General features: G+C 48.0%; 2 protein-coding genes across 3 annotated transcripts in view; one reads left to right on the top strand and one right to left on the bottom strand.

Annotated features, from left to right (window-relative positions):
- Dock1 (dedicator of cytokinesis 1) overlaps nt 1-21,968 on the bottom strand; it is a gene marked incomplete at its 5' end in the record, with an annotated part of 406,458 nt that overhangs the window by 210,912 nt on the left and 173,578 nt on the right. The window lies entirely within an intron of this gene.
- Nucleotides 12,324-21,968, top strand: part of Insyn2a (inhibitory synaptic factor 2A) — a 42,721-nt gene continuing 33,076 nt past the window's right edge. The window contains exons 1-2 of one of the 2 annotated variants that reach the window (XM_015498396.2): nt 12,324-13,341; nt 17,673-18,840. In XM_015498396.2, the coding sequence (XP_015353882.1) occupies nt 17,678-18,840 (1,163 nt within the window). In that variant the 5' untranslated portion in view covers nt 12,324-13,341; nt 17,673-17,677. Of the gene's footprint in view, nt 13,342-17,011; nt 18,841-21,968 lie in introns of those variants that run through there. The other variant, XM_048791383.1, reaches the window with a different exon arrangement.

The following is a 21,968-nucleotide window of genomic DNA, read 5'->3' as shown; positions in this document are numbered from 1 at the left end:
GAGGTTATGCGACTGCAGCTGGCATGACTGGGGGGCGTCTGGCAACTTTGGCGACCGCCAGGGAGGAGCGGGACTGCGTGTCTGTGATGTCGGTTCTAGACAAACGCCACAGCCTCGTGAGCGCCCGACAGCCCCAGCCAGGCACAACTGGGGGGACCCGGGGGCGGCCGTTTCCCCGTAACGTTTGGAGGCTTTTAAGTATTTTCCAAAGTAAAGCGAACTAGCAAGTACTGCTGATTAACTTCGGGGGGATAAGTGGGAGCCAAGGGGCCCTGGCGCCGGCCACTGAGGAGGCGTGAGCAGGAGCAAAGGCAGATACCCACGTGAAATGCCCGTCTCCTCTGCTCACTGGCTCGCTTGGGTTGGCACCTCCCGGGGCTGCAGGGCTGGGGTCTGTGCCCGCGGGGCTTTCGGATGCCTGACATCCAGAGTCTGACCGGCACAGGCGTGGGAACCCAACCAATGCTGCAGGTTGAGCGAGCTAGCTAGCAAGCGGGCGAGCCGGCGCTGAGCAGGAGGGAGGAGGCAGCCCGCGGGCCAGCCAGAGGCCCGGGCCATGCCTGGAGCCCAAAGTCAAGAGCAAGAGTCTGCATCTTGCTGGTTCATGCCCAGGGTTCCTGGCTGGTATCTCCACTGCTCTAAAAAAAAAAACCTCTCCTGTGACCTCAACATTCTACTACCCAAAATATGCCACAGGGAGATTGAGTCAGTGATCAAGGGAGGCCAAGAGTGGGGGAGGAGGGGCACTCCTGGAGTAAATAAGCGAGAAAATGGGTGCCTTTTGCTCATCCTCAGAACAGGACTCAGTCCATTTCCCTCTCGGGCTGCAGGTCTGGCCTGGGGGGCTGAGCCAGAGGCAGCAGTAAAGCAGTTCAATTTGACCTTGTCTGCCTGGGCACTGAAATTCTTCCGAAGCATCCTGAGGTGAAACTGGCAAGAGTGGGAAGGAACTTTGGGCTAGCCCTGCCTTGGCCAGGGACCAAGTGATCACTTCAGATCTCAGCTCAGGCCAGCAGAGGGTCGAGGTCAGCGGCTTAGAGGTTTTCCCCTAGACAAGGACTTGCTGGGGGATTACCTTTCCATATCCCAGTGGCAGGACTGTCAAGGTTACAACACAGGGGACTTGATTAAAAAATACCACTCATATCACAAGACATGGCCATCCCTGGTCAGTAGTGCACATATGAAAATAGTCTGACCTTATTTAGCTTACACTCAGATTGAGCAGAAAGTAACCACCGTTTCACTCTGCAGAGGCGTAAAGTGAGGTTTCACTTTTCACATTGTGCTATTTATTACATTCATATCCTGTTGAATGTTACTTTTCAAAGTTCATATTTATCTTTGCATTTTTTTGCAAGAATGATGAGCAGACACACACGAGCCACTCAAAAGAAGAAATGGAAGTCCTGCCATCTGCATGCTTCACCAGATATTAATAATTTACTCTCCATGTTTACTACTTACATTAGATGGCACTGCTCCTCACGATGGGTTTTATCAGAGGCACATTTTGGGGAAAAAAATTCTAGCACAGCCATCACTAATTGCATGATTTTGCATAAATTAGGTTAGCTACAGAGTTTTGTTTTCTTCTTGACTAAATTCATCATTTCCTTAAAAAAGATGGAATGATTCAGTTTAATTTCTTTAGCTAATGGAAGAGCTCTACTAAAAAACAGGATGCCCTTGAAAAGCAGAATATGCCTTTAAACTTATTACAGTTGCCACGACTTTCTGTTTCATTATTGTGATTAAGACTGAGCTTTTACATCAATCAGTTTCATTATCCTGTTGAGAAACAGAACTACTGGTCAAGAAATAGGATACAAGGCAAAAGCTGGAAAGCTCCATGTTTGCTCAAGGAGCTTTCAAAAGCCCTATAGAAAGCTGGAGACTCCATTACTTGGTTGACTTTGGCGGGGGGGGGGGGGGCCCNGGGGGGGGGGGGGGGGGGGGGGGGGGGGGGGGGGGGGGGGGGGGGTCCCCTCTGTTTTGCCATGATCGTTTCCCCCCACAGCAGAACAGGGATTTTCCTGTCTTTTGTTCCTCTCTCTGTAGGAAGAAATTTAAAATAAATAATAAGTAAATAAATGAAAGATTTGTACGTGAAAGGCATCCCTCTTCAAGGAAGACTCCTACACATGGAAACAAGCAGCAAATAAAAATGAAGCTCAGAAATCAGAGTCAGCCGCAGAGGAGCGCGGCTGGACACACTCATTCTCGTAACTAGACATTTGTATTCTCTTGTTTGCTCCAACCCATAGTTCTTGCATTTGGAGATACGACTGAACTCTCCTGTATGAGAAGCAGATTACTTATGTCGGGGCCAGACTGCTTCTCAGACAATGACGACACAGAGGTGGTCACAGCCACATCACAGGGCAGCAGTTCTGTGGACAGGCATCCACACAGAAGGGAAGTGACCTGCCCACCAGGGATCTTTATTCTCAGACCACGGGCCAACCCCCAGACACCAGAGCACATCAAGGATGCATTCGCCATGTCATTTGGGCAAAGCACAGTAGTCCTGGGAATGGGAGGTCAGAAGGACTCCCCACAGGAAATGAGCTTTGCTACTTGAAACACCCACCATAATTCCACCAAGACCTACATTCCCCCAACCAGAAATTAGCTGACATAATTTATGAAGCAGACCCTTTCTAGTCTCCTGACATATTTAATTTTAATATTTCATAACATTATGGAGTGACTTCAATATTTTAAAGCACAATTTAATATGATTGATGTTACATGGCAACATGTGCATTTCCATGAAGTTCCCATACAAACATTCAGAGAAGTCTTGATCTAAATCTAACCTTGATCCAATCTTAACATAAATGTAGTGAAACTTCACAACTTTTAATTCATTTATTTAAAAAAAAAAATCTATCTTATGTTTTAAGGACAGAATACAGATTTGGAACCAGTGGTAGGGATCCTGAGAGACTTCATAGAAACAAGTCATTTGGACATCTGTGCTAAGCAACAGGCCACACAAGGGGTACTTTGAACCTTTGGACCATGACTTAAAATGTGTCCATTTTTGATCCGAAAGATACTAAGGTATCTCCAGGAACCAAGAACCTTGCCTCTCAGAGTAAGAAACAGTCTAACTTCATCTCTGGGTCCTGAGACAGTCTCTTCCAGAGACCCCTCTACTCTAACACATGAAGACATTCAGTATGAATTTGAGTCAATAGGCACCTCACACTTTTTCAAACCATGAGTGAGGTGAAGGACTATGGTACAAAGACATCATCAAGTTACAATCCAGTATCTAAGTAAAAGAAACATTCTAACCTGGCTTTATGCTGAGTACATATTCCCAATGTACTCAACTGAGCTCAAATATAGAAAAGCAGATATTAGGGACAAGAAGGAATTATATATCTAAATTACTCTGTAAACCTCATGGCTAATGCCATGTTCTCAGGGATTTGGAAAGAACTCTTTCCAAAGTCATTATTTGTAAATATTGCTTTTATGGAGTACAGTACTGGTAATTCGGTCTGTTGTATGTCCATAGACTTGCTTCTTTACCACATCCTGATGTTAGGAAGTCTGAGAAGAAAAGACCAGAGAGACATCCATTGTTGCACTGTGTATACGCACATCAGTTACAGGATTTCACCCAGTAGAGTGGTCAAGAAACTTATTTAAAAAAAAAAAAAAAATCCTAACAGCATGTCAAAATGAGGGCTGAAGTTCATGTTGCAGTCACAATGGAAAATTCCAATTCAATCCTTAATAATCTAGCCTTGGGCATAAAATGAAATGCAGTAAACTATAGCATATGAGGGACATGAGAAGGAGGCTATGGAATGTTGAAAATATTACAAGCAGATTTGCAAATAAACTTTGCTTTCTCTCTACTTCTGAGCTCTAGAGAAAAAGAGAAGCAGGGCAGGCTAGACAGACGGGCTGACCTCCTGTCAGCTGCTCTGTGCAGGGACCCCATCAGGAACACCCTACCCACGGCAAACCTTAATGACACTCAACAACCTCGGAGCTACTAGGTCATTCCATTGGTGATGTGCTACAGCCTCCTTCTCAAGAAAAAGTCTATATTGGTCACTTGTCCATTTAAAAAAATCTTTTTTCCATGTGTTCTTGGTGGTTAGAGTCCAGGTATCTCATACTTGAATTTTGCTTCACAAAATCTGCTTATTTGTTTAAATAAATGACGTTGGCATCCTTGGGAATGTAGTGAAGCTACAAAATTGGACTCTTAAAATGGGGTAGGCATAGAGAAGGGGGACTGATGTGCAGGGGGCTCTATTTGGAAAGGACTTCACATTTACTGGACTGTACTGAGGCCTGGCAGCAGTGGCCTCGGCGCCTCAGGAAGTGCAGGTACACGAGGAGGACAGGAGGTGGCAAACCGCTAAAGAGTCCCAGAGGGAGAGGCAGGAATGGCGGCTGCAAGGAGAGTGTCACCCTGACTGACAGGAGGGTGAAGGTTGACCTGGGCCAGGCACACAGATGTCCTGGGGCTTGAGCCAGCTGTGGTGATCAGAGCAGGAGATTTACAAGGAAGGGTGACAGGTGGCTTTGGGCATGGGTTTTGGCTTTGGAGGGTGGGGGAAATAGGTTGAAACCAATTTGAGGAGAACCAGCAGGACAAAGAGAGGCCTCTGTCCATCGACTGTTTTGAACAGGAACGTACATTATCAGAAGATCGCCAAAGGGACGGGAGGCTGGCTGCAAAGGTGTCACAGATGGGACTGACTGGGGCCCAAGGAGACTGATGGTGTGGGATGAGTATAAGGGGACAGTATGAGAGACGGATCTCGTGGGCAAAGCTTTGTGATGTGACACATGGGTGAAGGGATTAAAGATCCCGAATAAGGCCAGGAAGCGGGTAGGTGGCTGTGAAGTCCCGGAGTCAGCAGGGGGAAGCACATTGTTGGTTGCTACAGATTTTCATATGAGTTTTTGAATGGAAATGGTATCTTAAAAAATAAGTTCCTCATTGTCTCTTATTCCCTAGAACTTCTGTGAGGAAGGCTTTCCATTGGGGAAAAATGGGCCAAGGGATTCTCAACACAATGAACTTCTTAAAGGACAAAGCATAACACTATCTAGTAACAGGTGCTTTATAAATATTTAATGAGGCTATTAACAGTAAACCTAGTCAGTGATTTTGCTAGGAATTCAGGGAATCCTGAATGGGAAATAATTGTTCTATTCATTTCAAGTTCTACTTTTTTTTTTTTTCTTTTGTAGTAGGAATAAGCAGGAAGGATCAGGAGGAGGTGGTAATGGAGATGGAGAATCAGGCCTTACATCTGGCCATGCAGTATCTAGAAAAGGAAAAAAGTACCCAAGAACTGGGTTTTCTATCACCAAACAACCACAGGAATTTCTTTTGGTAAAAATTCACGTGGGTAGAAGCTGAGCTTTTAAAAAAAGAATGTCTGAATTTAGTGACTCGGTGTCAGATTAAAAGAAACGAACGAGAGGTGGGAAAATACTATGCCCTGATCAGAGGGGAAGATGGTGGCAGATTGATTGGAAAGGCATTTTTGCTAGAGCTCTACCCAAAACCTGGAGTGTTCACTGGGCCACCTGGAGACACCTGGATACCTGCCTCTCAGCCTTGACCTCCCATCTCAGTTTGACATTGTGACATCAATTCCATTGATCTCCGTGCTAAACCCATCAATTTGCCACTCTTTTTTTTTTTCCCTTCTTCTTTTTAAATCAATACTAGTGTGGTGCATACAGATTTTCCCATTTTCCTTGTTGAAACCACTGGGCACTAATGGCTAATGTCCAGTTAATCGTGGACTTGAAAATCCCATAGCTCCCATCATGGGCTGGATTCGGTGCCAAAAGGAGCTCCTGACTTAGCCCACGTGTGAATGCAGACAGTTTGAAATTAAAGACATATGGAAAAGAATCAGTTTCTGAAGCTGAATTTTCCATTCCATTTCTTGGGCCATTTGAGGGCCCGATGGCAGCCGTCTTCTCAAGGATTCATTGTGTGTGTGTGTGACGGGAGCTGTCAGCTTGGTGGCTTTGCTGCGGCAGTCACACCCTCCCTGCTTTGGTCCTGCTATTTGTATTTCCTCCACCGAGTGCTGCTTCTCCTATGTCCCTGGCTGCACCCCCACTCCACCAGCCACTTGCCCTGTGTCCTTGGCCAGGAAGCCTGACTGTTCCTGCCTCGGTTTCCCCAGCTGTATCAACATGGTCATTTTTTCCTCCAAGGGTGTGTGCAAAATGAGATGTTGGAGCACGTGGGCAGTGAAGAAGGGTACCACCCCCAGAGTGGACACCCTGAGTGCTGCCTCTTACTCTCAGCTTTACTCTCCCAAGCTGTGTCACTTGCTCAGGATTCTGGAAGGACCCCAATTCAAAACCAAGCAGCTGGTCTGTCAACTGCAGTTCTTAAGGATTGCAGCCAGCAATGACCAGGCCAAGGAATCAGCCTCCAGTGACAGCATACTCAGTGGATGACCTTGAGCACCCCCTTACCAGTTTATAAAGCCAAAGGAAGACATTCAGGGAAACACTAGTACAGTGATGGTAACCCACCTCCAACCCCAACCTGTGATTGAGAAGGCCTGTCCCACCCACGGAATTCCTGGAAAGGGACAGAAGCTAGACGTTACACATTTTCAACCAGAAACACAACACTAGCACCCTGCAAAGCTGTGGCATGCCCTGTTCATGCTGTAGACCTGCCCAGTGAGTTCACTTGGACTATGCCATCTAGGAATCAGTTCACATGGAGAGAGACCTGAACTTTAAGCTGTAACAGTGACTGGTCACTAGTTTTACTCTTCTGCACTGTGCGTCCACTTGACTGCTGAGGCACAAGTCAGGCCCAATAAGGCCACAGAAAGCATGAACTGCAGCCCCCGCACAGGGTCTGCTGGCATTGGCCACAACACTGGACTCAGCTCCAGATCCACTCTAGAAAAAATATGGAAGGAGCCAGCACTCCCTGCCCACCTAGGACATTCACTGCGTCTTTTGGTCACTATTTCTAGGTACCTTTTATGGGCAGTGTGTTACTTTAAGCTTTGGGAATATGGCAGGAAATAGAAAAAAAAAGGGGGGGGGGGTCGTGGAAGAAAAAAATGTGTAGACTTGTAATTCTTTCTTATGAATGTGTTATTAAAATTACTTAAGAAGTTTAAAAAATATATATATACTGCTACTCATTCTTCATGCCCCAGAAATTCTGACTGACCTGGGTAAGGAGGGAACTAACACTGTTTATTTCTTACCTTTTAATGGATTTGTTCCCTGGCCTCCAAGTGTGGCATTCCAGAGAGCAGGGCTGGGGCAAAGCCCTTAAGACAAATGCCAGTGTCCCTCCTTCCTGTGGAGGACAGCCACCCTCCAGACTTCCCTGTCTCGCAGGCAGGAACTGCTCTCTTTAAACACATGCACGCAAAGAGACCCCCGGCTTCCACTTCTTCCCTTGGCTTCACGAAGGCCAAAGCACAGAAGGGGCATTGGAGGTTTGGGGAAGATCTATGCTTTCATTTTATAAAAATCCTGTTAGGACTCTGAAGTCTGCAGAGAGTGTTTCACAGATCCTCTTCCTCACCGGCATGTGGACTTCTGTTCAGGAGCCACAGTCTCCCGCTCCGGTTCTCAGGCTCCCTTTCCCATGATCTGTGGGAAGAACAGGGCCTCTGATCGGGAGACGCTGCAGGGGTCTGGGAATGGGAACCTGGACCCTTCCTTCAGTTGACACTGGAGCTCCCTGTGTGCTGGGTGCTTCCTGCCCTCAGATGGCCGCCCTAGCCTTGGGTTTGATGTGCCCCAGGATCAAGTCCAAGTTCCATTCTGGACAGGAGCAGAGAAGGTTGCTGCAACTCCTGTGAAGAGCAGCCAGGAGGCTGATGGCCGTGGTTCAAGGCCATCAAAACTCTACTGGCCGTCCTGGCGGGCACAGCGAGCGGGATGCACCAGTTTGGCTGCACTGGCTCCCGAGTCTCCCCGAGTCTCCTGACCATGTGTGGCCAGCTCTGGCTGTCTGTCTGTGTGTGTCTCTGGACCCACTTTCCCCTCCCATTCACGTTCTCTGTGTCCCCATTTCGCTATTACTTCCTGTCCACATTACTCTTCATGGACAAGAGTAGCACGGAGTTATATTTCTAAGTATTGATTTCACTTACTGGTTATAATTATACATTTGCTGTTCTCAATTCAAACTATGCAAAACGGAAGTTCTTTCGTTCAAACCTCCGTGCGCCTCTGAAGCCCCTGGACGGCTGGGGTGCGCTGGCCCTGTGCTGCTTCCTTCTCCTGTGAAGGTCAGCGCCGCCTCCTCCACGGCTGCGGCGGAGTGTGGAAAGGGGCCACACTCTAAAATGTTTCCTTATTCCAAGCGATCGAGGTGTTTGAATTAAATTCATAATTTATTTTATCACTGCCACATCCTATTCCCAAGAAGAAAGTCAGATAACATAAGAACAAATCTACAGATAATGCCTAGCAAGTCGCATTTCCCACAACAAAACCCTGACGTGCTTCGTGACAAAATATGAAACACGTTTCTGGGCCACCTACTCATGTTTGAGAGCTTGTGTGGCATTGATTCTTCTTCTATCAATCAGCACACAAGCAAATTCATACAAAAACCTAACTCCAGATAATTGGGCCAAGATTCAGAAGTTAAAGTCTCTACATATCAATTTACCTAAAATCTAATGAAACTCTATCATTCTCCTTTCTTCTTCCTCCCCATGCTTCAGAATACAGCATGTTCCTCTCACCTGGGCATCCAGCCAAGGTAGAAAGGACCCTCGGAGACCACTAATACGGCACACCCACTGGGAGCCTTCTTTTTTTAATTTTTTTTTTTTAGTTGTAGTTGGACATGATATCTTTATTTCAGTTATTTATTTTTACGTGGAGCTGAAGATAGAACCCATGGTCTCGCACGTGCGAAGCGAACACTCTACTGCTGAGCCCCAGCCCCACCCCGCCCCGGGAGCCTTCTTGACACAGCCACGCAGATCACACGCTTAAATCAACAAGCAAGGGCTGAAGGATGGCTGGGCACAGGGGAGACAGGTGCTTGCAGGGACCTTGTCCTCACAGCACTCATGTCAGCGTTCAGGAGAGAGAACTGGCAGACAGCAAGGCAAACTGGCATGTTCTTTGGGCCTGCTGCCGAGCGCCTCCCCAGGGAGGCAGCCCTCCCTCCCAGGAGCACCCTCAGCTCCAGTTCCAGGCCTCCAGAGCCCAGCAGCTGATTCCTGCACACATGTGCCTCTCCCCACGGGACCACAGCGGAGCACTGCGTCTCTTTTTCCTCGGGGTACCCAGCAGGGGCTGGCGTCAGCTGAGACACTCAAGTGCTATTCACTGAGGACCTGAAGGAGCAGAAGAAGACTGCAGAAGCCGGCGGAGGCCAGACTACCTCTGAACCATCAGAGAGGCTGTCCACGGGCGCGGAAGTCAGGCACAGTCCTGGAAAGCGAGCCAGCAGAAGAGGGGACACCGCGTGGGGATGAGCATGGCATGTTCTGGAGACCCTGGGAGGGACTGTGTCCCTTCAGCAGATGGAGCATGATTGAGTTGTACTGAGAGGTCTAGAGACAGAAGCAGGGAATAGTAGCAGACTGAAGACTGGCTCTCTTCTTGGAAGTTCTGCCAAATAGGGATCTGCAGAGAGGACAGGTGTGGGGCCCCGAGGCTGGACAGGCAGGACGGCAGATGCAGGGCAGGGGCAGGAGAGGCAAGAAGGTTAGGACCAGGGTGGGAAAAGTATGAAGACAAAGGAAGAAATCAATAGGAGAAGCAACAGGAAAGAAAAAAAATCAATGGGGTGTGGGCGGTGAGTGGATATGGGGAATTAAACCAGGAACGATTAACCAGTGGTTGGCAGCAGCCATGAGGGCATCCTCACAATCAAGGTCCCGAAAGACCCCACTCTTACAAGGTAGGGATGTGTCTCAATCCCAGGCCCGTCCTGCCTTTAACCCTGAGCACCTGCTCCAAGCTCAGCAGAGGACGTTGTGCTTTTGGGTTGAGTACTGACCACTCTTGGCTCTTAGGCCATCATACTGTGTGACCATCTCCCAGGAAGGACCACAGCATCCTCTTCTGGCTGCCAGAGACACTACTTGGGTTTTCCCGAGCAAGGGGACAAACCTTTCAAGACGCCAGAGTGGACGCCGCGAAGGAAACATGTGATGGCCTGTTTTCAAAAAATGGCTGATGGTTGTTATGCACAGATGACCCCCAACTGCTGTTGGTCTAGGAAAGAATTAAAGAGCCAGACCTGGAAGAACAGAAGGTGACACCGCGACGGATGAGGGGTGGAATTCATTTTCAGGAATAAACCATGACAACTCTTTGGTTGTCATTGTCTAAAGTATACAACATCCACACCCTGTTTTGCTTACTTTCTTTCCTCCCCACCACCAACAATGACCTTGTACATTCTGAACATCAAAACTTCATCCTATGTGCACCTACAACTAGGCATGATGGGTCCCTCTGCTCAGAACAGTCCCTGTTTCCACATCTCGAGGAATTTACTGTGCACACCCCCTTGGCCTGCCTAAGTTTTGCCTAGCCTGATGGCGTCTTTCTTCAGGATGATGACCCATTCCTGAGGTCTCCTTCACTGCCCATCAGCTCCAATAGAAGGGGAAAAGGTCTCTCACTTCAGGTGGCTCTGAATTCATGTTCTGTTGTTCAATTCTAGATTAAATCATCCCCACATCATTTGTAGTCCACGAATCAAGAGGAAACCTCAAGAATTCAAACCAGACAGTCCTTCCACACAGACCACCAACATCAGCTCCCAATATCCTGGTCAGGATTGTGCACATGGTCTCCTGGGGCAGGATGTCTTCTCCTCATTCAGCTATTGGCTTATAAATAGAACCCTATTCCAAGAGTTGCTCATGGCTCTTTCTTCCTGGCTGAGCTGTCTCTGCAGTAAACCCAGAGCTACACAAAGAATTGATCAAACCAAAAAAAATAACAGTGGGCAGGGATCCTTCTGAAGGTAATAGGGAGACACTGGCATGGCCTTGCCAGAAAGAGAGATTGCATCTTGAACTCGGAATGATTTCAACCAACTTGGAAGCAGAAATCCTGCCCTGGGTGTTCCAATATGGTGTCCTAAGGTCAAACTGAGAAGCAGCAGGAAAGCCATCCTTCTTTAACATAAGTCATTTTTAACGCCCCCCCCCCAAATAGTTCTAATTTTAGTTTCAGCTATATCATGAATCAAAACATGCCATTTAGTAACGATGTATATATGTGTGTATACATACATATAAGCATACATACATACATGAGTGTGTGTGTGTGTGTGTGTGTGTGTGTGTGGACTCAGCACAGTCAATAGCAAGGCAAAGTGCTCCCCATGTCCACTGCAGGATTGTCTGCCTGTTTTCATGGGAGTGAGAATTCCGTACAGTCTAAAGTGGAGAGGCCACCTCTTTGTGTCCTATCAACTCTTGCTAACTCAAACCTCTTCTGGACCCCAAATGACCATCCAGGGAATGGGGGCAAACAGGACACTTGTGATGGTAATCTAAGTGTACCTCTCAGCTCACTGAGAACTACAGTCCTGTACCCCACCGTCTCGGTGACTGTCAGGCTGATGGGGGAGGCCAGAGGAGATAGAAAATCAGTTCCTTTTACATCCTTATGGGTGATTTGGATGAGTTGTTGGAATCAGATTTACTGAACTCTTTTTGGACATTATTAACAAAGCTAACTGCTGCAGATGAGGTTAATTTTTTACATTGATGTAATGTCTCATTTGGAGGAGGCATTTTTTTCCAGTGGATTTTCACCAACATCATAAAATTTTGCTAATTCATTTCCAGTAATTTAGATTCCGTTTGGACAGCGGATGAGCAAAGGTTAACGTCAGTATAAGCTGGAGCTCAAAGAACTAAGTAAATAGTGAGACATAAATGAAGAGGGAAGTCTGCTGCATTGAAGACAGCCATTTTCTGGTCCTTCTAAACCTCCATCCAAATCCAAAGCATCCGTCCTTGGCAGATGGGATCCACTCTCAGGGGCAGGCCAGTGTACCCCTCTGTGGCCATGGGGGTTTTACACAGGTGGCCGACATAATTGATGCTAGGATTTTGCTGGTTAAATGTGTGTTCTTAAATCAGAAACAAGAATGAACCGAGGCAGCACCTACGATGGTTTCTCTTCTGCCTGAAACTTGCTTTGAGCTCCAGGAATTTCCCTCTTCCCAACTTCAGACTTGATGGTCATCAGTTCTAAAATACCAAGGTTTCACCACAATACTCCACACATCTAGAGAACAGGGCACGGCTTCCATGCGAGTCCTCTGATGGCTGCAGCTCTGCAGCTAGAGCTCCCTCCATGCTCAATCTCAGGAAGACACTGAATTCATTCAGTTACCCTTGTTCAGTGCTCTGAATCAGCAACCTCTGAAGAGAGAACAAATGTCTGGAAAATATCCTTTGAGTGTATTGAAGGAAATTAAACTGGATCATGAATCTCACTAAGGCACAGTCCAGAATCTATAGCAGGTAGTGTTGCCTCAAGGAAAAACAACTCCCACTTCTGAAGAGTCAACTGGTACCTAGAAAACAGGTCTCTGCGTCAGTTCCTTCACAGCACAAGTTCACTGAGCGACAAAACCTTCCACACTGGGAGCTGTGATTTCAAGAACAGCACAGCCGTTCTCACGACTCGAGACTCTCAGGCATGCCCTCAGCATGTGGACTGAAATGCTGGCCCAGTTAACCTTTAACTCCAGCTCTAAGGTGTCTCAATAGTGGGGAAGCCACTTGGAAAACCAATAATTTCCCACAGCTCCTGGTGACACTCATCCGACCACTTGCTAAGCTTTGGGGCTATATCAGAGGCCCTGGGCTTCCTTCTGGCCTGCCTTACCTAGGAGTGGACGGTGTCAGGACACACGCACCACATTCCAGAGCCAGCCTGGAATGCTGTGAGTCCATGCAGACATGGGAAGAACAGACATCATCCCAGGGAGGGCCTCCCTGTGAGCCGACAAAACCCCCCGACTTCTGCAGATTAGAAGTGCAGATGACACACAGGTCAAGTCCATCCTATTTCTAACTAAAAATCAATTGCAGATCCCTTCCTTTGAGTAATTTCTCTTGAAAACTAACATACCTTCTGCTAAATACTCTCTCAGTCACCTGCACATGTGTATGACACAGGTACACACACATGTGTGCACACACTATTTTAAGATTCCTTTTTTTCCGTTTTCAGGGCTTCCTCAAAACAATGAAAGGTAACCTTTGGAGACTGCCTGCACCCAAATCTAATCATTTCTGGGTTTTTCTCATTCAGACACAAGTGTTCATGCTTGCAGAGACCTGCTTAAAGGTGAGCACAGCCTCTGCCAGGCTTTAATTGGCAAACTAAGGCAACCACACTGAGCCTTCCTCTGCACCCCCAGAATTGGAAGACATACACAAATATATATCTTAATATCACCACAATGTTCTGGGTTTTTTTTTCCTGGTAAAATTTGGTAGACTACTTTCTTGTACCTAAACATTATTTCATAAGTGGTTTTCTATGACACTAAATAATCTCTATAATTATCATTTTAATGGCTGCGCAGAGCGAATGTACGCCATAATTTACTTAACTGTTTACCTATTGTTAGGCATTTAGTTGCTTCCATTTTTCACTGCTTTAACTTGGGATGAACATTTTTACATAAGCTATGAATTTAAGCAGCATGCAAAGATGACTCTACATCACTAATCTAAAAATACAGGGTTTATATATTTACAACTCACATTTGATTATGAAATTTAATTTGAGAGTAATTAAGACATTTATATTCTAAATAGCTCCTCACTTCCTAGTGCTCCCTGAGCCTGACGGGCTCCACCATGACCGGCCACGTTCACCTCAATATGCATAGTCCAGTGAATTCTGAACCTTGATTTCCTTAGGAAAAATAAACTCCGAATCCTACTGCTATAGAGCCAAGGGATTAACTCCAAGGACCAGAGGGCTCTAGGGGTGACCCTGCCAAGGCAAGCCGTTGTTCCAAGTCCCGCATGGGTTTCATGCTCACTCCAAACTTAAAGGGCAACCCTCCCTCAGTCTGTGCTCTGGGCTAGATGTGTTCCTGGGGTCACCTTGCCTAACCCGAACACAGGTGCATCATGGGAACAGGCCAGGGACACTGCTTGAGGAGCTTCCACTTTTGATGTTGACCACAGGTGACTTCAGGTGACAGATTCCCTGCTTGAGGATAGTGGTTCAGGTGTGTGGGCTTCACACAGACTCTTGCAGCCTGCTATCCGGGCGGTTCCAAGCAGGTTACAAAAGAAAATCTTATGCCTCAGTCTACGGTGTGAGGATGACGGCCCCACGAGGCCGCCGTGGGGGCAGAGTGAGAAAACGCAGAGTGAGGTGTGCCCGGCAGTGCTGGCAGTTCTTGAGGACACAGAAGTACGTGGCCTATGTGCACGTGAGCCCGGCAGGGTAACGTGATCTTCTCACCCGCTGACGGGGTGCGTGAAGGAATTGTGAAGGAAGGGTCCCACTGGTCCCCAGGACAGCCTTCTGTGGGGTCACCTTCCTCTTTCAGGACAAAACCACCATGTTAATATAACCACAATAAGTCTGAGTCCCCAGTACACTGTAAAGAAAGAGCCTGCAAAGACGAGTCCACCTTAGAAATTCCTAACGTCCAGGATAATTCCATCTGAAAGCTTTAGAAAATGTCATCCAGCCATCAAAAGGAAGCCCTAGCCTATCTGCAGCGAAAATGATCAGCCACACAGGTCCTTAGCTGTCTTCCCAATCGGAGCAATCAGCACCATTCAGTACTACGGCTCCCAACCAACCAAGCTGGCCAAAAGTCCTAAGTATTACCATCGTTTTTACTAATACGGAAATGATGTCTATGCACTTAGCAACTCTGTAAAGCAGAGAAGCGCTTAGAATGTTCTTTTTATTATTATTATTGTTTTGCCACTAGCAATTAATTTCTCTGATTTGTTTTATGAGTTTGATGGTTGGGTCCAACATTCAGAATATCTTTCCAAACCAGCAGAGTGATGTAAGAACATTAGTTTAGTGCAGTTCCCGGCAAATGGTGATGATGAATAGCAGGGAAGGACAAACTTATTCAGACACATATTTTTCAGTAGTGGCAGGGAAAAGGCTGAAAAATTACTAGTAAATTGCTTCTTGTAAAAATGCTCTCTCTTTCAAATTTTCCCTAGTATGAAGGTCTTCTGCAGAATGATGGCACAATCCATCCTGACACCCCCGGACGACAAAGGCAGTTAAAAGATGAATATGAGATAAGATTGAGGGTTGAGAGTTTATTTTCTTATTTTACCCACCTCCTCCCTCCAAGTTTCCATGCTCCACCCCAAACCACGCTATTCTGTGTGCATCTTTTTAACCTGTAGGAATAAGTGCCTCTAAAAGATATCTATTACCTCCCCAGCAGGCTTTCCCTGCCCCATCCACCATGCGTAATCTAGGCCTTTGCAGAATGGAACGGGGTTATTGATGGGTCTCTGGACTGTTCCTTTTTCTTCCCCAGCTTTCTACAACTGTCCTGTTGGTGGAGTTTCAAGTTACAGAGGTCTCCTAATATCCCCAGCACCTGGTAAAGCACCAAAGCCTTTTTGCTTTCTCTGCAAGCCTTGACTTTCGGGACATCGGGGGAATGATGGAACGGAGCCTGAGGCATTCAGGGCTGAAATGGCTGGAACAGTGGTCTGGGCTGGGATGGTTTTGCCCCCCAGGCTCATTCGGCAATGCCTAGAGACATTTCTAGCTGTCACACCAGGAGGAAGGTGTGCTGCCTCCAGGGAGGGGGTTGGAGTCAGGGCTGCTGCTGGGAACACTTTGCTCTGTGCTGGAGAGCGCCTCCAACAACAAGCTGCCTGGCCCGCCACGCCAGTCCTAAGCAACTGAGGACCCTAGCCTGAGCTGAATCAGATGCTGCAGAGATTACTTTCTGTTACCTCAAACACGATTAGCAGTTAGTTCGTGGCATAATGTAGGAAGAACTTGATTTTCTGAGCCCTTCATTCAGTAAGCACTGTTGTTGGTCTGCAAGGTGCCAAGACCATGTTGGTCCAAATGCAGAGGTCAGCTTAACAGAAGACCCTACTGTAGAGAAGGCCAGGAGTGTAACACACTCCCAGACAGGGGCTGCGAAGTTTCCTCTCTTCTTCCCCTGAACTGGCCTGTGAGGCTGACTAAGGATGTGGGGAGGCGTTGGACCTCTGTTCCCTGGATGCCTGGGTCCATTAGAATTAGTGGAGGTGGGTATGGTGGATCAGAACTTTGTTCCAAGCTGTGCTTCTTCCTTGCTGTGTGATGCAAAATAAGCAATTTAAACTCTCAGAACTCTCGTTTCCTCCTTGAAATGGGAAGGGTGGCATTGACCTTCAGGGACACAGACTTCCATACATAGATGAGTAGAGGTTCTGGCCCACAGGTTCTGGCAGTTGGTGCTACAAGTCTCTGGGCTGGGTCCACAGGCTCCAGGACAGTGCCTGAGGTCTGTCAACACTTGGCCCCAGCCACCAGCATTCTACACAGGACCCTCTCCTGGGCCCTCATGGCTTCACTGTACGCTTCTCAAAACAGTGGAAAAGTAAAACCTAGGCCCCAAACAACACAGTGAACTGTATTTTCTTGCTTTAAGTTCAGCCTTCAGAAAACTTATTCCACGTACAATAAGCAGCTGTAGATCTGCCTAATAAAGTGAGGGCATTTCACCCACTGGTGTTCCCCAAGAGGACTCATCGGCCACCTGCATCTTTTTAGCTGCATTTAATAATTCAGCCCAGGATGAATTTGCATGATTAACATAAAGCCTCATGATTTTATTTTCTTTCAGGATTTAAGGACTAAACAACTACCATTGTTTTCATTTTCAGAGGCTGTGATCAAAACACAAAACTTGATTCTAGAATGAATAATTTCTTTTTTTTTTAAGTATTTTTAAATACCACTCTCCATGGAATCAAAGAAAAGAGTTGCTACTGCTCTCTTTTGTCAAAGCCGGGAAACCCAAACGCCTTTTATGTGTTAACCCATGAGAAACAAGCCTTCCCTCCACAGTGTGTCCTTGATGGCACTGCCAGGCAGGTGTATGGCCAGCCCCCAAAGGGACCCACCACAGCCAACTAGATCTATTAATTTCAGTTCTTCGCCGCAGGCCCTCCTCACGTATCTGCTTGGGACCTGGAATCCCAGGAAGCCCTTAAACAGCAGTTCTTTTTGATTCCAGTAATAGATTAATCACATCATCCTCCAAAAAAAAAAAAAGGAGTAAAAGCCCAGTAAGTTGTATTTGTGAGCCATCTGCCTACAAGTGGAGACACATGTGAAGGAGAATGTGCAAGGCAGGAGAGGCAGCATCCTGGGTCCCTGATGAAGGTAGTACAACAGGTTGGTCTAACAGGGAAACATGCATTACTATCAAAAGAAAGCCCAGTGTATCCCACGTGGAAAAGCAAGCAGGCTTTAACATCTGAGAAGCAGCTCTTGCTGTGCCTGCCAGGAACTCCCTGCCGGATTTTTCTTAACAGAAAGGCTGACCTCACCTGTTTAAAAATAATTAGGGAGCCAGCAGTTGTAATTTTGGCTACAAGTCCGTACTGCCGGTGTTTGCCTGTGTATTTCTGATCCAGTGACACCTCTGTTGCTGTCTCTGAATGCAGGAACCATGGTCAGTAAGGAATCCGGCAAATGCCAACTCACAACGCCCGAGAGTGAAGTGGAGCCGGCTGCCTGCCTGGCCCTGGAGATGAAATACGCCCTGGATCCCAACCGGCAGATTAAAAAACGGAACAAAGCCCTGCAGGTGCGCTTTAAGGATATCTGCGAGGCCCAGAGTGAGCAGAGGGACACGCAGCTCTCCTCCTCCGGACAGCCAGGAGAGAAGAGGGAGGCCAAGCCCGTGTCCTGCAGAGCAGCTTATCGCAAATACATGACAGTGCCCGCACGCCGCTCCATCCCCAACGTCACCAAGAGCACAGGCGTGCAGACCTCGCCGGACCTGCGAAAGTGTTACCAGACATTCCCTCTGGACCGCAAGAAAGGGAGCCTCAAAAGCCTCCCAGCTGCAGATCCCTTCAAAAGCCAAAACAATGGGTTTCTAGCAGACACCAAGGAGAAGAGTGAGGCGGGCCCCATGGAAGAGTCCCGGCCATGCATGGCGGGGCGCGTTCACAAGACCACAGCCTTGGTTTTCCATTCGCATGAGCACGTGAATGCTCTGGATCAGCCTCCGGGGGTCAACTGCGCAGAGCCCTGCAGAGACCCCGGAGTGCTCAGCCATCCAGAGGGTCCTCTGCAGAACTCCGCACGGCCTCCCCCCCAAGAGCCTGCTCACCAGCTGCAGGGGCGAGCAAAGCCTGATGGGGGGACCCCAGACTCTGAGGAGCCCGCTCTGCCCGCCCATGGGAGGGTGTTTAAAACGGAGGTCGCCACCGTGTACGCACCTGCCATCAGTGCCAGGGCCCCTGAGCCTGGCTTGTCAAACTCTGCTGCCGCCAGCCAGTGGTCCCTCTGCCCTGCAGATGAGGAGCAGAGGAGAGCCACACATCTCAATGGGCTGCAGGCGCCCCCGGGCTCTGCTCTGGCCTGCTCACCCCCAGTGCAGTGCCTGTCCCCCGAATGTAGCGAACAGCCCCTAGGGACCCAGCCCAGTCCCACAGCTGTGGCGGCGGGTGAAGAATGCCAACAAATCGTGCCTCACACGGAGGTGGTGGACCTCAAGGCACAGCTTCAGATGATGGAGAACTTGATCAGCTCCAGCCAGGAGACCATCAAAGTGCTCTTGGGGGTCATTCAGGAGCTGGAGAAAGGAGAGGCCCATCGGGAAGGGTATGTATGCCCACCATGTCTAATGTCCTCTTGCCGGCCCACCACCCCGTCCATCTGTAGCCCACAAAACCCAAGTCCTTAAGGAGACCAAGGCCAGCATTTCTGTGAATGGGCTGTAGTCTAATGCCCCATGCTATAAGGGGTTACACACACTGTGTTAAAGGGACAGGACTGGTGGCACAGTCCCCTTCAGGGAATATACTCACTATCTGGGCTTGAATTCAATCTGAACCTATATTTTGAATGAACTGATGCATCTTTCCTTTTAATCTACTAGGACTAAAAGTTTATGATCTTGATAATGCGTAACACATATGCCAGTCTATACTATCTGAGTAAGAACCTATTTGCGTCTGAGGAACTATATTATGAAAGAGAAAACAAGTTCAGATGGTATTGGGAAAAGTAAAGTCTGACTTATAAGCTTATAATAAATAATTGGGTTGACACTGATATTCAGGACTATACACTGTTTTATTTAACAGACAATATGCTTTTCTTTCTTTTTCTGGAGCACACACAGAAATAGTGCCCCCTCCTTCAACAGGATATGATTAGGAGAAAGATGCCCATTCCCATGGGTGCCCTGTGTGTCCAGTTGGGCTGCAGAAAGAAGAGTACCAAGTTCACGGCCAACACTGTCTAGCACCTCTAAGAGCCTGCTGGACGTGATGGTCTTTTGAAGTTGAAATTGTGCAGCAGCATCTTTAATAACAAATTATCTAAAGACAGACCCAGTTGTGAGGTCCTCGGTTAGGAACCCACCAGTAAGCCAGGCATGGTGTTAGGTTGACACACTGGGTCAGTGGCCTCAGGTTCCAGGCTGCTCCTCACCAGCCTTTGGACTGCCATGCCTGCTCCTTCCCTGTGCCCTCGACCATGCCTCGCCTTGCTCCAGTCAGTGTTCTGGAGGCTGGAACTGAGGATGAGCTCGGCTGATGTGATCTGCACCCTTCCCACTGTGGGCTGCAGGAGCTGGCAGCCAGCACGGAGAAGGTCAGCCAGGCAGTGCATTACCAGGGCAGCCTGCCACCCGGGCACCAGCTCCTCAACAGGATTGCAAGCAGAGGAGAAGAAACAGCCTCTGAATTCCAAGGCAGGAGCTGAGGATGCAGGGTCACTCCAGTGGCGAGGGACCTGGTGCAGGTCTTGTCTTGGCTTCTGGCTGCTCCAGCTGAGAGCAGGGGCCTATCCACAAAACGAGGGAATGCTTCATGCCATCCCCTCTGATTTACACAGGGAAATTGCAGTTGTTGCTATTAAACAATAAGAAGCGCCAGCCAAATGTAATCTAACAGGAGATTAGGATAATCTAGCACGATGGGATTTTCAGAAAGCCTTTGTTAATCTTGAGTTCGTGTCACCATTTCCATCCCACTTCAGTCATCTAGACTTGAGTCTGTACATATCATAAAACAACACAGGGGAGGCGGAATGTGACAGCAGGGTCCACTGATCAATAGACCCCATTCCCTTGGGAAAAACTACAAGCATAGACAGTGACTCCCAACCTGACTCTGAAGTGACTGGCAGTAACTTGAGCTAGACAGCAAATCAGAAGGAAGCCAACATAGCCAGGGGGGAAATAATCCACCAAACGGCATAAAACCAAACATGTCCGCTGCTGTGCATGCTCACAGGATGTGTGCCAGGGAACCGTGATGGCTGCACACCCACAAACACCCTCTCAAAGAGAAACCAGGCTGTATTTTAGGCTCTTCCTGATGCTATTAGGATACTATGACCATTGTATTCAACAGCATCCTCCGGCTTCTCTGAGACTCTTTCTGCCCAGTGAGATGGTTTGGTTGAGTAAGACACATGCAGGTGGGATTCTGGCTCCACTGACTTGGCCTGGGCTCTACCTCCCTGTGCCTCTTCTCCTCGCCTATAATTGGAGAGGCTGATTGCCAGTCCCTTGGTGGGGAGAGGACGTATGGGTGACCTTCTCAGGGGATCCTCCCAGTGGCAGATGTCCTTGGATGGGTGGGTGTCCGCCAGTGCGTGACAGCTGGTCTTGTTGGCCAGTGATGTCAAAGACAATCATTTAGAGGCCTGCATTTGAATCCAGCATGATGAGTGCACATCCCCCATACTGGGCACACACCTCCAACCCAGGTGCCATCAGTCACATGTTGCTAATGAAACTCAAAGTCACATTAATTAATCAGTCACAATTGAAAATTCAGTTCCTTGATCACACAGGCCACACTGAAAATGCTTACCAGGGAAATGCACAAGATGGTGCAGAGGGAGAACATGTCCCTCAACAAGAGAAGCCTTCACTCCAAACCATGGCACAGTGATGCCTGGCTGCAGGCCACCTGAGGACCTGGGCACCTTAAGTCACTTAAAAATCAATCCCAGTCCAGCTGCTGCCCCACCAGACACACTCACAGCAGAGGGCAGGTTCACACTGGTGGTCCCTACATCTGCTCTGATACCCCCACTCCCACCTCCCTCAGAGCCCTCTGGATGCAGAGGACAGTGAATCAAGTGCCAAGCCCACCATCATGATGCCCTTCCTACCCAATGCCCAATGTGGCTATAACTCAGGCGTCCACCCCTCTTTTCCACATCAGAATACTGGAGAAAGCAGCAGCTTCTGAGGAGACAGAGACAGACACGCTCTTTCTTCACCCCCTCCTGGGCTAGGGTCACGCAGAATCCTGGGCACTGCTCTGGGGAAGGGGAGCATCTGCCATTTTTCTGATGCAGCCACAGCCCTTTCCAGCAGATCCCAAATCTTGAAAGATCACCACCCTGCTCCTCGGAGCACCTAACCAATCCCTGGAGGGTAGCCCTGGAGGTCACTTGAGAAGGTGGAATTCACTCACTTTATGCACTTGATTAAGGCTGGGAAATAGATGCCTGAGTTGCCTCTCAAGATAAAAACCAGGAAAATGCAGTAACTTTTATGTAGATTCTTATATAGTCATTTGGCAATATGAAAAGGATTGAATGACCGAGTTAAAATACCTACAATTTTCCTTGGAAAACATTCTAAGACCTAAAGTCATTAACTGTGGAGAATCCTAGAAGCTGGGTGGAGTCAACGGCTCTGCATGTCCGCCACCCCCAATGAAACCCAATAAAGAACAACCCTGGTTGAGGCCAGGCACCTTGGT

Source organism: Marmota marmota, unplaced genomic scaffold (assembly GCF_001458135.2).
Source record: "Marmota marmota marmota unplaced genomic scaffold, marMar, whole genome shotgun sequence".
Classification (NCBI taxonomy): Eukaryota; Metazoa; Chordata; class Mammalia; order Rodentia; family Sciuridae; genus Marmota; species Marmota marmota.
This window is presented reverse-complemented; position numbering and strand designations above follow the sequence as displayed.